General features: G+C 37.4%; 3 protein-coding genes across 3 annotated transcripts; all 3 read left to right on the forward strand.

Moving 5' to 3' along the window:
- The first annotated feature begins 1,085 nt into the window (after window positions 1-1,085).
- LOC133723332 (uncharacterized) lies at window positions 1,086-3,996 on the forward strand. Its single transcript, XM_062150142.1, has 4 exons — window positions 1,086-1,301; window positions 1,708-1,825; window positions 1,907-2,138; window positions 3,649-3,996. The coding sequence occupies exons 1-4, from the start codon at window positions 1,150-1,152 to the stop codon at window positions 3,675-3,677; spliced, it is 531 nt and encodes a 176-aa protein (XP_062006126.1). The 5' UTR covers window positions 1,086-1,149; the 3' UTR covers window positions 3,678-3,996.
- Window positions 3,997-4,119: 123 nt separating this feature from the next.
- Window positions 4,120-7,411, forward strand: LOC133720984 (uncharacterized). The gene has a single exon (XM_062147478.1). It carries the CDS (start codon window positions 4,727-4,729, stop codon window positions 7,409-7,411), a length of 2,685 nt encoding a protein of 894 aa, XP_062003462.1. The 5' UTR covers window positions 4,120-4,726.
- A 4,373-nt stretch (window positions 7,412-11,784) lies between these two features.
- LOC133723897 (uncharacterized) lies at window positions 11,785-16,399 on the forward strand. The gene is made up of 3 exons (XM_062150768.1): window positions 11,785-13,764; window positions 15,017-15,366; window positions 15,481-16,399. The coding sequence occupies exons 1-3, from the start codon at window positions 12,090-12,092 to the stop codon at window positions 16,105-16,107; spliced, it is 2,652 nt and encodes an 883-aa protein (XP_062006752.1). The 5' UTR covers window positions 11,785-12,089; the 3' UTR covers window positions 16,108-16,399.
- Window positions 16,400-17,103: the final 704 nt, after the last annotated feature.

The raw sequence follows: 17,103 nt of genomic DNA on the forward strand, positions 1-17,103 counted from the left end.
ATTATATGATTAGTGCAGCGAGTTGAACAATGTTGGATCGCATTGGTGGAGTTCATCATGTGATTCATGTCCTACTTTTGCTTCCGCGGCTTTATATGCAAAATCTCTCTCTGCTTTCAACTTTTTGATTTTCCCAGTAGTATTGGCCGGGATACGATGCTGTGAACAAATTGAAAGGAGGAAAACAGAGCACGGGCTGCTGTCCTGCTTGTTCAAACATCCTGTACTCTTTAAACATAAAAGAATGAGGAACTGGTACCTGAATGGAGAAAGGAAGAGCTACCGGTATGGCTCGATCTGTAGGACAACCACAGAGAATATGACCAATAGGCAATATTTTACAGAGCTGTAGGACGTAAATAACTATTTTGGGTTAGGAAGTGAATACCTTTCTTTCTTTTTTCTTTTTTTTGGGTACTTTGGCAACCTCAAGTAATAATCTTTATAAAAAAATAATAATCTTCATCTCGGATAATATTATAATATTGTAGTCCAAGTTGGATTCCAATAGGAAAACCATGGCCTTTCGAGCATGATGATGGGAAACTTGCGGGTGGGGATTGAATGAAGAAAAAAATGTCGTCGTAGACACACCAAGCAGAGAGTATGATGACTGGAAAGCTTTTGATCACTAGAAGCATTGAACTGTAGTTTCAAATGAGATGGGAGATGGGAGATGGGAGATGGGAGTGCCAAAGATAGAGCAACCTCACCAACAAATATGAAATAGACTTTTTTCGGGTACATCAGAATCGAACTTCTAATCTAATCTATTTCTAACCCAATTTTCAACCCCACTTCACCACTTAGACAATCTTAAGACTTTAGTCCCAATCTTTGACCATGTGTTTCGCCCTAACTCACTTGGTGCCCAGACATTAAGAAAGTCTCGAATGAGGCTATCTCATCACATAACACGTCCGACCCCTGGCCTCTCTCGGTTTGTCCTCGACAGGTTTCCTCAGGAACCCGTCAAAAAAAAAAAAAAAAATTCACAAAGCTATCAACAGGCCTGTGTTGTAAGTTAGCCCAATAAGCCCAACTGCCCAACATAACATAGAAATAAAAAGAGAGAAGATCATTTCACTCACACACAGTAAAGAAGAAGCAGAGCCAAAGTTCAGAGAAGGAGAGAGAGAGAGAGAGAAAATGGGGAGAGAGGTCTCAGAGAGCTGCGTGGATAGTCTACTCACAGAGATGGTCTCCATGTACTGCAATCGCTTTTACGCCAATAAGCCCGAGCTTGCTGCAAGTAGGATCGACGCTATTGGCTACCAGGTCGGCCACCAGCTCTCCGAGAGGTACACCTCTCCGCACACTATCACAACTTCTCTTAAAGTCTTCTCCTTTCCAATTTTGTGCCCTAATTTCATTCAATTTGGGGCTTTCTGTGATTCCAAGCCTTGGGCTTTAGATCTGAAATAGCTGTTGACAATTTGGTAGAGTTGAGAAAATGTGGGAAATTTGAGATCATGTGATTTTCAGTGTTTAATTTATGTAAAGATGTCTACTTTAGTTTCAAGGAAATTGCTTTACATGAGTAGAGTTGGTGAAAAATGTATATGTAGTTCTTCATTTTTTTTTTAATTTTTTTTTTAATTTTTTTTTTTTTTGGGTATGAATCTTGATCAAAGTTTTGGAATTGGAGTGAGGTACTGCGGTTATGTGTATTTGGGTGTAGAGTAATGATTGAGTTGTGGTTGTTAGGTATACAATGGAGCGGCCTCGGTTTACTGATCATCTCGATGCAATTAAGTTCATCTGCAAGGATTTCTGGTCTGAGCTTTTCAAGAAGCAGATAGACAACTTGAAGACCAATCATAGGGTAACTTTCTAGAATCGATGTGAATTGGCATTCGTTGTGTTTGCGTGGGTTTGATGAGATAACATGTGTTTGTCTTTGCAGGGTACCTTTGTGTTGCAAGATAATCGGTTTCGGTGGCTTTCACGCATGTCTCTTGATCCGTCTGCTGAAAATGGAGACGTGTCTCAAGAAGATTCTGAGGCCTCAGCTGAAAACAAGGCGGCACAAGTACCAAACATGCATCTCCATTTCTCTTGTGGAGTCATAAAAGGGGCTCTTCATAACTTGGGGATTGCTTGTGCTGTTTCTGCAGATACTTCCCACCTCCCTGCATGTGAGTATCACTCTGTTTAGTGCTGCAGAATTGTCACTACATTTAGCTAAATGTTAAGTAATTTACTGCCCTCTATCAGTAGCTACTGTGGGGTTTGTTAAGATTATATTGCCTGATGATCCTCGTAATGGATTGTCCATCTGAGTATACCTTATATGGCTTTAGGAATAGAAGCTCCATGATATGTTGGGTAGCTTGACTTTTATTGTCTGATAGGTTGATGACCTGGAATTCTTCATTGTTTGTTGAGTGAATTGTTCCTTGTTACCCTCGTATTTGTTAAGCGACAGTCTGCAATATAGTCACATATGTCTGTGTCATTTCAGTTTTTGTACCAAAAAGAGTATAGTATATGATGTTTTGAGGTAGTAAATAAGGCGTCCCTTTGTTTCCCTCTAGTCATGGCCTCAATGGACCACATTATGGATTGATTATATGACAAATGCCACCTGGTATTTGGTTTTTGACTTGTTCTAACTCACCCATATTCAATTAGAGAACAGTAAAATTTGAAGCAACACCTAATAAACAGTAAAAAGAGGACATTCTTGTCAAAGTCTTCTATTCAGCCCTGCTGCTTGGATAAAAGGTGAAGGTCTTGGCCATAACCTGTGTTGGTAGAAGTACCTTTGAACCATGTATCCTGCACTTGTTCTGGGCTTAAGTATCTGTTCCATTCGAACACATGCTAACCTGTCTACTGAGTTTTTTTCATTCTTGGACTCTGATAGTTTCATCTTAGGTTTTGTTTTTAACCATCTCTTGGAATATCAATGGTGTTAGTTGATTCAGTAGTCCTTCAAACCTTGATTTATTTCTAATACAAGCATCTTATATTGAGTCTTTTGATGGTTCTTCTATATTTGGCCTATGTACTAGGTTTAAAGAATGAAAAAGAAAAATTATTTTTCATGTATCCCAATGCAGGCATCTAAGGGCTTGGTTCTGAGTGATGTATTTGATGTTATAATAGATCCTTAATTCCTTCTAAGAGAGAGAGAGAGAGAGAAGGGGAAAAAAAAAAAAAAAAAGAACTTCTCAGACATACTAAACCTGTCCCCAGGAGGATAAATGGGGCGATTCTGGTGAGATCCAATGTAGATCCAACTTTCTATTCACTCGTGGGATCCGTGCAGTCCGTTTGATAGTTTAACCCCTCTTTTGCCTAATTCATGTCTCAAATTTTGTTTGTCCTGATTCTTGTGTATGATTTTCAAAGTAGAGATGTGTTATCCATGAAGTTGGGGGTGTTGCTTTCTCCATTATGATATTCCTTCTTTGTTCTTACTCCTTCATTTGGTTTTGACATAGTAACATCTGTCTATCTATTTTTTACAGTTGCGATTCCTCATTAACATGTCTTGCACTGAATCTGACATATATCTCACAACTTCTCGTCTTCTTGTCTTGTATACATGCTCTCTAAATCATTTATAAATCAAACTCTGGTTATTTTCTTTTTCTTTGGACATGCCTTGATGTAATTATGTTCTTTGAAATTTATGAACAGGTTCATTTGTGGTTCGTATAAAACCCTGATGAAAAAATTCACCAAGGAACAGCAGAGAGCCAGAAAGATTGGGGTTCAATTCATTAGGTTATCAATTAAGACCTGTGATTTTCTCTTTCTCTTGTGCCAGAGGGATTTCACTATATTTCAGAATTTTTTTGTAACTTTCAAACTAACAAGAGTATTTGGGAGAAATCTCCTTTGAATTAGTGAACTGCTAGAAGCAGATACTATGGTGAATTGTTGTTCACAAGATTGTACCTAGTGTTGAGGATGCTATTGTAGGAGAGAACGATAAGAAATTAGAGTTTGTATTTATGCCATATATGAGAATATGAGATTGTGTTCTTCTCCATAGCAAAAAAAGAAAAGAAAAAAGATCATGAATAAAAAACTAAAAAACAAACAGTAAATTTCTTATTGTGATATGGTAACAACCGTAACATGAATAAAAAACTAAAAAACAAACGGTAAATTTCTTATTGTGATATGGTAACATGAGCAAGGAAGGTCATTTTTTTCCCTCCTGATAACAGACGGTAAACTCCTGAAAAAAATTGCCCTTTCAGGAGTTTACCGTCTGTTAGGAAAGCATTAGGATTAAGAATTGCCCGTCCCCCTTCGATCTAATCTAGTATAGGAAACCAGATAACAGAAGATAAACTCCTAAATAACAGTCATATAAGAATTAGGATTAAGCGGTAAATCCCAAGTCAAATAGGACAAGGCTACCTACACCTTTCCCTTCCCCACACGGAAATAGGAATTGGTGCCTATATATATGACGCTCACGACGGGAAGAAAAGCATAATAGTTTAAGCTTTCTCCGCTCCCCTGCACAGAGCACCATTAGCGATTCAAGAAGACCCTATTTAGGTTCTAGGTTAGCCTTTCTCTTCTCCCTGCAGAGAGCGACGTTAGCGATTCAGCTTGTTTAAGCTTTACGCTTTCTCCTCCCGTGCAGAGTGCAAAGTTAGTGATTTAGGGCTTTCTTGTTTTTCTAACCTTCCACTTTAAGATCTTACGCGGTAAGATCTTAGTGTTTTGGTTGTTTTTTTTCCTCACCAGCAAGCAGATTATGGAGAAGATGACATTGGATTCGAAGGAATATGAGTTGAAGAAGAACAGTATGAGAAAGATGTACGAGAGCTTGCACTCCCAAGCATCTTCCGTGCTAGTCTTCACCCTTCAGTGGAAGGAACTGGAGGGATGCTTAGATTCGATCCGGGATGCGACCCAGACCCGACTCGAAGAGCTCCATGAACGAGAGCAGCAGTTGGATGCCAAAGAGTTAAAGATGGAGTCCAAAGCAAATGAGTTCCAGGAACGAGAGAAGCAGTTGGAGGCCAAAGAGTTAAAGATCCAGTCCGAAGTCAATGAGGCGTTTGGACTCGAAAAGCTGATTAAGGAGAAACAAAAAGAGGCTCTAGACAGCAAGAACTACTTGAATTCGCTCCAGTTATCGATCAAAGAGCATACCGAATCAGAGAAAGAGCTTGGAGCCAAGGAAAGACAAATAGAGAGACGAATTCAAGAATTGAATGGGGTTGAGAGGAATATAGAAGAGAAGTTGAAGAAATCTCGTGAGGAACTGAATCAGATTCAGAGGGGGATTAAGGAGCAGGGTGTAGAATGTGATTTGAAAGAAAAGCAAATTAAAGCGAAACAGGAGAAATTGAATCAGATTGAGAAGAATATCGAAGAGAAGTTGAAATTGGCAATTGAGGAGGAGAAGAAAGCATTTGATCTGAAACAAGAGCGTGTTAAAGAAGAGCAGAAACTGAGAGATGAGAGACTGCAAGAGGAGGAGAAGTTGAAAGAGCACAAGAAATCAGTAGTGGAAGCCTCTAAGACACTCAAGTCAAGAGAGGAAATAAAGAGGGAACTAGAACTGAAAGTGAAAGATCATTGCTCGCGAAAGAAATCAATGGAGGAGTGGTCCTGTAATCTCGAACGTAAAGAGAGAGAATTAGAATTGAAAGAGAAGCAAGTTTTGTCAAAAGCTGAGGAACTTGACTCGCTTAATAAAAGGACCCTCAATGAGTTTCAGTTGATGGAAAAGGAACTTAGTTCAGTCGAAAGTACGTTACAAGAACGTGAAAAGAAATTGGAAGCAGACTCCCAGCGACTTCAAGTGAAACAGTGGCAACTTGAAGTGAAGAGTGAAACAATGGAAAAGTTGCAGCAAGAATGCAAAAAGCAACTTGAAGCGAGAGAGAGACAACTTGAAGTAAAAAGTAATACAATGGAAAAATTGCATCAAGAACGCGAAAAGAAACTTGAAGTAAAAGAGAGACTACTTGAAGAGCAGAGCAAAGAGCTTGAAATGACAAAGAAACAATTTGGTTGTCACATGAAAGTCAAAAGTGAGCCACTGGAAAATACCCCAGCTGCTAACAATGCCATTGTTTCTGCATCTGCAAGTGATCATTCCAAAATCAATATCAGGGATGGTAGAGGCTTGCAACTATTCATGTATGAGCATATGAAGAGAAATGATTCAGTGAGCAAAGAAATCTCAGCTGTTCTTCAACAAGAGTCATTAGAGCCAGCAAAATTGGTTTTGGATGCAATGGAAGGGTTTCACCCTTCAAATTCGATTGTGGACAATAGGGAGTTTGATTTGGTAATTATTAGAAGGACATGTATTCTTTTGTTGGAAGAGTTAAAGAGAGTCTCGGCGCAAATTAATCCTCAGGTGAGAGGACAAGCAATGAAGTTGGCCGGTGATTGGAAGGCTAAGATGACGGTGGGGACTGAGAATTGGTTAGAGGTTTTGGGATTTTTGCGGCTTGTTACTACATATGAATTGACCTCTGCCTATGATGCAAATGAGCTTCAAGGTCTTCTTGATATAGTAGCTCAACATGAACAAGCAACTGAATTATCCCGAGCCCTTGGTACCACAGATAAGGCAGCTGCCAACAACGTTATTGTTGCATCTGTCAAAAATGAGAAAGCAGAATCGCCTGCACGAGCAACTTTTTCTTCTCCAATTCTTCAACCAACTGCCAAGAACAACATTATTGTTGCTCCTGTCACAACTAAGAAAGCTCCTGATGTCGAAACTAAGAATGCAAAAACTTCTGCAGCAGCAATCTTTTCTTCTCCTAATCTTCAACCAGCTACCACTGTCCCAGCTAATGCTGTTATTGCTATTCAGAATTTTATTACAGAGAAGAAACTGGTTAAGGCTTATGGACGCATTCACAAGTTCAAGTTATTAGACAAGTTCCCTCCAGCTCAAGTCTTAAAAGAATATGTTGAGAAGGCCATGAAGTGCATGGAAAATAGCGAGAGAAAAGAAATGCTCCATCAACAGGATCAGGTTGTAGACGAAGGAATATCTGATCTGCGACGTGCTATTGAATGCATCAAGCATCACAACCTTGAGTCTGAATACCCTTCTGAGAGCATTGAGAAACAAATAGTTGTGCTACAGAAATTTATGGAGGATCGGAGCAACCAAAATCAGAAAAAACGCTCATGCAGCACAATTGATTCCATCTTTCAACAGCAGGAACATAAATTTCAGCGGACATCCTTATCAGCGGGGAGACCATATGGATTGCACCCTGTCTATCCGAATCCAGGTTCATCATTTTACAATGGACAGTTTAGTATTCCTTCCAACAATCCCGTGCAGTTTAGCATGCCTGCCAACGGCGTTAATTATGAGTTCCCTAGAATATATCCGTTCCCTCCATACCCTCGCCCTCTTGTATATAGACACCCTGGGTATGGCCTTCAAAAGCCATATTGAGATTTCTAATCTGATCAGATGCATTTTCCTAACTCATTGTTTTAACTTACTGACTTGCATGGTCTTTATGTATCTTCATGTAATTTACACTTCCACATACGTAGTTTGCATACATATAGATCCTCCATGGTTTTTTCAGCGAACTTCCATTTTATGGTGTCTAAGACGATTTTAAGCCATTTCAAATACTTGGTACCTTAACTCCTCTTTGTGGAAGTTACAAGTCATCTTGTGTTTGTGCTAGACATTGCATCACTAAAATGTCCTAACAAACTTATACAAAGTATGCAAGCAAAGATCGATACTTGAGTTCTTTATATACTTGAGATACCTTAGTGCAATCCCCTAGTAGTAACATGTTGGTTAGCGTTTTAGCTTCATATAGCTAAATAATCAGTCACATTAAGTAGCTAAAAAATTAGTAACAGATCACTTGTATAAATTTTTAACAAAATTGAAAATCATTATAATATCGAATTAGATCAAATAAATGGACGAACCAAATTTGTCAAATTTGAAATGTTCATGTTCATAAATGATAAATCACTATTATAAATGCTTTAACGACTTCTAATTTGGTTGGAAAATTGCAAAAATGATCTACTCATAAATATCTAAACATATAACGGTTGATTTGCCGAAATGTAATTGAACAATGAATCTCACATAAAAGTCTTCAGCTAATCATCATTATAGTGGTTCTCATTAGAGCATTTGCCCTTAATTTACTACCAAATTGATTACCATGTAGTCCAACCGATTGCGCACATTAGGCAGTGAATTGCAAATTGGTTACCACCAAATTGGTTAGTAATATATACAATCTCAGAAGTAGCATCTGGGGTGAAAATAAAAAATTCACTAAAGAAATATCTCATATTAAGGAGGAATATATCGAAGATGAGGAAAATCTTGTTAAGGAGGAAATATCTCTTCGAGGAGAGGAAATCTCGTCAAATAGGAAAGATCTCTTTGAAGAAGATCTCAATAAGGCAAGACCCTTGAAGGAAGATCTCAATGAAGCAAAACTATTCGAGGAAGAATCCAAATGAGGCACAATCTCTTCAAGGTCACCTTGAGTATGAGGCACATTCTCTTCAAGGTCGACTTGACTTGAGTAAGATGAAGCTGAGTTGAGAAAGCCCAACCAATTTGTAGTGAAAGGTTAAGATCATCTCGACGAGGGATCTTTATGTTATTTTAGATCTCAGATACCCTACTACGTCTTAATCTTAATTGTATAAGCGCAAAAGAATAATGTGGGACTCTCACAGCACAAGAAAATGATCCAATTATAGTATTTCATTCATAATGAAAATCACCAATACAAACTCTTGTGTTAGGGAAAAAGAAACAGACAGTTAGGGAAAAAGAAACAGACAGGAATATGAAACTGTCAACAAATGTAAACTTTAATCATTAAGATTAAGATTCCAAAATCTACTAGGATCTGAAAACGTATAACAGTTGTCAAGAAAATGATGAAATACATGTTTATCAAACTGAACTGTGAATATAAATCAAGGACAAAAAGAACACCACATGTTGCTATCATTACAGAGAGTATGTATCAAACTTCAATCTCACTAAGTCGTCGAATCGAATCTTCGGTTTTTTTTGAGAGGCTGCTGCACATTGTTTGTACTGATATTCATATCATGTTTACACGGCCGACTTTGTCACGTACCCTATTCTTCTTTGGATATCTAGGTTTTCTATGTCCATAGTTTTTGCACGAACTACATTTTCGGTTGCTCTTTGGTCGTTTTACAACTGACCCGTATTTACTAGATCAGTGATAGACTTAAAACCTCCTCCGCCAAACAAAAAAGAAGCGGAGATAAAGGATCTCCTTGATAAACTCCTCTTGCACAAGAGAAATAAACGCAGGCCTCCCATTCACCAATATAAATAATTTAGCTGACTGAATAATTGTTCGCACCCACCCTACAAGAATATGATTAAAACGATATGCCTCAAGAACACGAATGTGTTTTGTTTGGTGTCCCTCTTTGTATCTCTTCTTTTATTCTTTAATAAATTTCTTCTACGGAAGCTCATAAAAAAATAATAATAATTAGTTTTCTCTTTTACTTTTCTTTTTTATTTCTTAATAAAATCTTAATTTTATGTAAAAAAATATAGTCAATATTTCTATATCGTTCGGTTTTAGAGATTATTTTATCTTTATCCATCCTTCACGCTACCTCATATTTAGGGCTTTAGGTTAGGGTGTAGAAATAATACACCATTATTTTCTACACTTTACGTCATTATTTTCTACACCATTAAATATTACACAAGAAATGAAGAGAAAATGATATGGAAGAGAGAGAACATATACTAAATTCGATTTTTACTATAAGCTAAAACGAACAAACATAATTAGTAAAATTTATTGAAAACATATCAATTTTAATTAGTAAAATTTATTGAAAACATATCAATTATGAGAGAGAGATCTTAGATAGGAAAGCCAGACTTTTCTCTCTAAATTTATTGAAACCAAATGACGAACATGATTTGATCAAACAAATTTTCTTCAACGACAAGTACATGCACAAATTCCTTTGACGCATTTGTAAGGGTTGCACTCGTTGGGACAGGCGAACTTGCATTCCCAACCCCATATACAATTCACCTGAATTTTTGGTGCAGGTGCAATCTCACTGGAATCATAATAACTAGTGTATCCATTAGCCTTCAATACGGGCAAGCCTGCACCCAAGTAATCAATAATCAATCAATATTTTTTATTAATATATGCATAATAGCCATAATTTGATAAAAATTAAGAATACAAAAATCACAATCATCTATATCTTGTGACGTATGAACTCGGGCTAATTAATCAAATCTTGCATGGATTACGTACGTTAACATTAGATCCATCACATCAAATTGAACTTGGGCTAATCCAATTAAGAGGTGTAGGTAGCGTAAACTTAGGGTTTCAAAAACCAAAACTCTATTTGATAGTTTGTTATACTCTTAAAAACCAACAAATAATTCAATCCATCACAAAAATATTGCAGAGTACTATGTGCATATATGTGTGTGTGTGAACGATTTGGAGAGACAGTCACTCACAGTAAGCAACGAGTAGAAAGGTCATGATAACCAAGAAAATCGATTTAGGTGCAGAGTTTTCCATTTGATAGAAAATTTATATGACAAACTATAAGTACAAGCAATGTTGTACATCAAAAACTTAGAGAATAACCACATTTATACTAGTGCACCAATTAGACGTTTTTCTTTTCTTTTTTTGTTAAAAGGAATAATAATAATAATAATTAGGCGTTTTTTTTTTAAACAAAGGAAAGTGACTTAAATATTAAAAACAGAAAGTCAAACGTCAATAAAAATAATTTCCTTTTTTGGGAATGAATAAAAATAATTTCCAAACAAAAGAGTGGTCAACTTGACTGGGTTCCAAACCCCATTATTTCAAAAAAAAAAAAAAAAGAGTGGTCAACTCCAATTACGAGCGGAAAATCAGAAAGACGTGAAATAGGGGGGACTTCGTGGTCGTATTGATTTAGATGATCGTTACAGTGCAACGAAAAACGTAACGCCTCTTTCTTCTCCTCGCTCGCTCTAGAGCGCCATTAGGGTTTACGGTTTTCCTGGTTTTCAAAGCCTTTAGGGTTTTGCTTTTTTATGTCATAGCTAGGGCTGGGCTGAAAAGACCGAAAAACTGAGGAACCGAGTGAAACCGATCCGATTTGGCCGGTTCGGTTCGATTTCGTCTCTTATTTCCACTTTTGAATTTCGATTCGGTTATGATATATCACATGTCGGTTCGGTTACGGTTCTCAGTTTTTGTTTGTTGTTTGGGAGAATAGTCACTTTGGTCACTCAACTATGACTCATTCGATACTTTGGTCACTCAAGTATTACACTGTCATTCACAAAAGTCACTTTGTTGTGAGAAAAAATGCCCATTGGGTGACTTTTATGAATGACAGTGTAATACTTGAGTGACCAAAGTGATATATTTGAAACTTGAGTTACCAAAGTGTCGAATGAGTCATAGTTGAGTGACCATTTGTGAAATTCTCCTTTGTTGTTTTACCCGAACTGAGTGACCATTTGTGAAATTCTTCCTTGTTGTTTTACCCGAACCGAATGAGTCATAGTTGAGTGACCATTGCACTTTCTCCTCTACTTTTATATGATTATAGACTTGTCTATATACCTTTTCTCTAATAAAATACAAACCCTACCCTACAGCCTCCCATTTATCTTTGTCCCTTTTGCTGCCACCAGCCACCCTCACATTCTCTTTCTTTGTTCTCTTTTTCTTTTTAATTATACTTTATACTATCTTTTTACTCCCAATTCTCTCTGTCTCTGTCGGCAAACTCCATCCCTTTCTCTTTCTTTGTTCTCTTTTTCATAAGCTTTATACTCCCATCTCTTCCCACTGAGCCGCAATCATTCTTCTTCATCTCTTCTCTTCTCTTCTCTTCTCTTCCTCCTCCTTCACTTATTCCAGTCTTACAGAAGTTGTACTCTTCCTCCTTCGTCTTCACTTTTTCATCATAGCAGCTATTCCAGTCTCAGAGAGGTTGTACCAAGCTACCAAAGGCATAGTGTCATCACTTTGAACCCATCTTTTCTTCTTATTCTTCTTCGTTACTGGTAAACCCGAATAGTCCCAGCCCTAGTGAGCATGGAGAAGATAGCATCCGATTTGAAGGTATCGGAGTTGAAGCAGAGGAGTGTAGGCAAGGCGTACGAGACCTTGCATTCCCAAGCGTCTTCCATGCTCGTTCTCAGCATTCAATGGAAGGACCTCCAGGAACACTTCGATTCGACCCGGAATGCGATCCGGACTCGTTTCGAAGAGCTTCAGGAACGAGAGAAGCAGTTGGAAGCCAAGGAGTCAAACTTGAAGTCGGAGATGGAATCCAAGAGGGACGAGTTGTTTGGAGTTGAGAAGCTGATTGATGAGAAAGTACAGGAGGTTATAGAAATAAAGAGATCGATTCAGAAGCATAGTGAGGAGATTGAACGTGAAGAGAAGAGAGTCTTGGAAGTACAGAAATTGGTTATAGACAAGGAGAGGGAGTGTAGTTTGATCGAAAGGCGGATTCAAGAGCGTGCGAAGAAACTGAGTTGGGTTGAGAGAAGAACTGAAGAGAAATTGAATGAGGTTGAGACTAAGGAGAAGGAACTGAAGAAGTACCATGAGGATGCTAAGTTGAAAGTGGAGCAACTAGGTGTGATTGATGGGGCAATCGTGGAGCGTAACGAAATCATCGAGTCAAAAGAGGAGATATTGAGTTGGATTGAGAAGAGTATTGAAGAAAAATCCAAGTTGGCCGACTCTAAGGAGGAGGAAATGAGAGTGATACAACGGTCGTTGAATGTATACCGTGAGAGTATTAAGTCAAAAGAGAGTGACTTAGATACGATTCTTGAGTCGATTGAAGGGAAGAAGAAAGAATTTGATGTGAAAGAAGAGCAAATTAAAACGTTGCAGAGATTGATTGAGGGATGTGAGAAAGAGCTCAAATTGAAAGAGGAGACACTGAAAGTGAAAGAGTACAGTTTGCGAAACAGACAAATGGAGGAGTGGTCCTGCAAGCTTGAATTTAAAGAGAGGGAAGTTGAATTGAAAGAGAAACAAATAGAGTCAAAAATGGAGGAATTTAAAAAATGGGTTGAAGAACGCGGAAAGGATTTGAATTCACTCTCCTCGGAACTGAAAGTTAAAGAGTGTCAACTTAAACAGGAGGCCAAAGAGCTTGAGTTGACTAAGAAACAATGTGGTGTTGTTGCTCAAGTGAAGATTGGGCCATTGGAAAAGACTCCAGCTAACAATGCCATTGTTTCTTCATCTGCAAGTGATCAATCCAACATCAATATTACCGATGGTAGAAGTTTGCAGTTGTTCGTGTATGAGCATATGAAGAGAAACGATTCAATAAGCAAAAAGATCTCATCCTTTCTCCAACAAAAGTCATCAGAACCAGCAAAATTGGTTTTGGATGCAATGCAAGGGTTTTACACTTCAAATTTGACTGTCGAGAACAAGGAGGTTGATTTGGTGCTTATTAGAAGGACATGCATCCTTTTGTTGGAAGAATTAAAGAGTGTCTCACCCCAAACTGATCCAGAGGTCACAGAAGAAGCAATGAAGTTGGCCAGTGATTGGAAGGCTAAGATGAAAGTGGGAAGTGAGAATTGGTTGGAGATTTTGGGTTTTTTGCGGCTTGTTACAACTTACGGATTGACCTCTGCTTATAATGAGGAGGAGCTTCAAAGTCTTCTTGATATACTTGCTCAGCATGAACAAGCAACAGAATTATCACGGGCCCTTGCTACCACAGATAAGGCACATGGTAAGCTCTTTATATCCGATCTATATTTTGTATAGGGGAGTGAAATTTACATTCCCTATTTTACAATCCACACTCCATGTTTTTAGCAACTTAAATTTTGTATCTTAGTATATGATCTTTGAAAAAAAAAAAATAATAATAAATGTTTTTCTGATTAGTTATCCTGTTTAGGGGTTATTTCTGATTCTTCTTACTCTTTTTAATTGAGTAAATAGAAGTCTATATCAGCAGCAATATGCTCTCAACATGTTATGGAATGAGTTAATGATTAAAGGAAAAAAACACTTCTACATGATATTGAAGTAAATTTCATTGTGCAATATTATCCTGAACATGCATGTTATAGGCTTTAGAATACTTCTTTGCCTTTTATAGAATTGTAACATTCTATAAACATTAACCCTCTTCAGTCCTTAATTGGTTAAGTGTTGTCCAACCTTTCCATTAATTCTTAGGCCAAGTTTGGATCTCAACAGACAATTTCAGAAATTGTCGATCCTATTGCAGTTCCCTGATCAGGAGTGGAGCTGGAGTCTTTGCTTTGAAATCTCTGTGCTTATTCACTTTTCAGTAATAATTACTTTCTCTGCTCTGATTCTTCATCACTAAATGCTTATTGTACAAGATTTTCCATAACGTACTTCACATTATTTCTGAAATTCCATTAACAACCTTTTGTTCTTCTGCTCCATCTGTAGTTTATTATAGTAGTACTGATGCCTTTGATGGGGGTAAAGGGTGATCCAATGCTTATAGTGGGGTAACATTGGGTACATTCCGTATTGGATATGCCTTATGATTTTGCGTTTCAGAGCAGCACTATAGAATAGTTATATTACCCTAAGAAGTTTTCGCAAGCTATGATTTTAGATGACAGAATGACAGATATCAGAATTGTCTACTCTTTAGGTCTCATTGATATTCTCTGCATGATGATTCCATATTTCCGCCAGTTTTGTAACTATGCTGTTTAAGGCTTATCACTAATAGCAACTGTAGTTTCATGTTTTATTCTCAGTTATCTCCTAAGAATAAATGCCCACATATCTCTGCATCTGATAGACTGATACCATGTCATCCCAGATCTTGTTATCATAGATTTTGCATGTACTTGTAGTTTACTAGGTAGTACTAATAGTTATGCTCATCCCGCCCCACAACTCACCACTTGACTGAAAGCATTGGTAGCACTGCTATAAATTTCATTGATATCTTAAGTCACTGACTTTCTTTTTTCGTCACAACTGCGTAGCAAATAGCAACATCTGTTCTCCTATGAAAATTGAAAAAACAGAATCTCCAGTAGCCCAAAATGAAGCAACAATCTCTTCTCCAAATCTTCAGCAAGCTGCCACCACTATTGATGCAAGGAATTTGCTGGGGTTTCAAAATGAGCAGATTCGTGAAGCCTGTGATTCTGCTTGGAAAAGTATTATTTATGATCTTATTGGAAAGAAGTTACTGATTGAGGCTGTTGGATTGATTTACACCATGAAGTTATTTGACAAGTTTCCCCCAGTACAAATCTTAAAAGAATATGTTGATAATGGAAAGAAGTGCTGCAGGAATAGAAACAAGAGAGAGAAATCGCTGGATGAAAAGGTGCCTTATCTCTTCTTTGGATATTCCATAGTGCTTCCTTAATAGTTATATCTAGAATCTCTAAGGAAAATGTACATCTATCAAAACTTGAATTTTCATTTTTTTTTCTTACAGGATATGATTACAGACCAGCATATAGCAGATCTACGAGTTGTTATTCAATGTATCAAAGATTACAACCTTGAGTCTGAATATCCACCTGAGGAAATTGAATCACAAATTGCTGTGCTTGAAATTGTTAAGGAGCGGAGACGTTTAGTGTCATATTCTCTTGTTTTGAAGGTTGAACAAGAACAGCAAAAAACGCTGAAAAATGTTGAAGTACAAGAACAACAAGAGCAGAAAGCCTCGAAGGGTGAACAACAAGAACAGCAAAAAGAACAGAAAAGCTCTGAGGCTAAACTACAAGAAAAAGAACAGCAGGAAGCCTTCAATAAGGTTGAAGAACAACAACAGCAACAAGAGCAAAACACCTCCAAGGTTAAACAGCAAGAACAACAAGAACAGAAAGCCGCCAAAGTAAAACAACAGCAGAAAAAAGGGAATAAACGTCCAAACAGCACATTTGCCCCCAGGTTTGATCACCAACAGCAGTGGCAGTGTAAAAATAAATTTCAAAGAACATCTGTATTAGCTGATAGACACCCCGACCACCCTGACTGTCTAAATCCAAGTTCATCAACTTGGACACATGAAAGTTCTGGATACCGTGGACAGTTTGGTACTGCCGTCAGCAAGTAGGAAGTTCATGCTAATATGGACATCCTGGGCGGTTTGGTATTCCGGCCAACGGTAGCGCTATTTATGACAAATCTCGGAATAAATCAATTTTATCCCTGCCCTCCTGAATGTGCCCCTCAATAAACCTACTCTTGGACCTCTCACTTGCTAATTAACCGTGAAGTGCTAATGTATAGATGGCACGATACAAAGTACAGTTTTGTAGGTTGCCTACATCTCTCTCTCTCTCTCTCTCTCTCTCTCTCTCTCATTTACTATTCAAACTTCAAGTTTGAATGAGAATTTCAAATTCATCGTCTTGATTGATTCCGATCTCGATCTCTCTTTATTGATTATCATCCTCCATTAATATACTTAGGGACATTTTCGTCAGGAAATAGGCCGCACAAGATTTGGGCCTTTTGCATGGGTCAGGAACATTACCGCAAGGGGAATAAAAAATAACATGCCTGCTATGGTAAATACTGGACTAAAATTAAAGTTAGTGGTAATTTGTTATAATAATAAGAGAAGTTTTAAATAAACACTCCTAATTATTTAATATACACTACATACTTAATACACCACCTATTTAATTTCTTATTATAATATTTTACTAAATACACAACTCAAAGTACCTAAAATACCCATAATCTCAAAAATCATGAAATATCCTACTTTTTGACTATATTAAGGTTACTATTTAATATGATTAGTATATTCTAGTATATTGACATTTCGTAAATGACCATATTGATTACTTGTGTTAGTTATTGAGAAATCCATAAAGATTTATTATTGTTCCCTTTAAAAAGATGCATATAAATAGGCTTTGTGTTATTTGAGCTCACATCCACCAAACATCATGTTAATCAAGTATAAAATTATGAGTTGAATATTCAACCAAAACTATACCAGTAGTTTCTTCATAGTGGCGGAACTAAATAGTTATCATTAGAGGGGCCAAACAAATTAACAATTACAAAGTTTTTTCATCTGTGATGTTTTATATTAGAA

The sequence above is a fragment of the Rosa rugosa genome, chromosome 7, assembly GCF_958449725.1.
Source record: "Rosa rugosa chromosome 7, drRosRugo1.1, whole genome shotgun sequence".
In the NCBI taxonomy this organism is placed as follows: Eukaryota; Viridiplantae; Streptophyta; class Magnoliopsida; order Rosales; family Rosaceae; genus Rosa; species Rosa rugosa.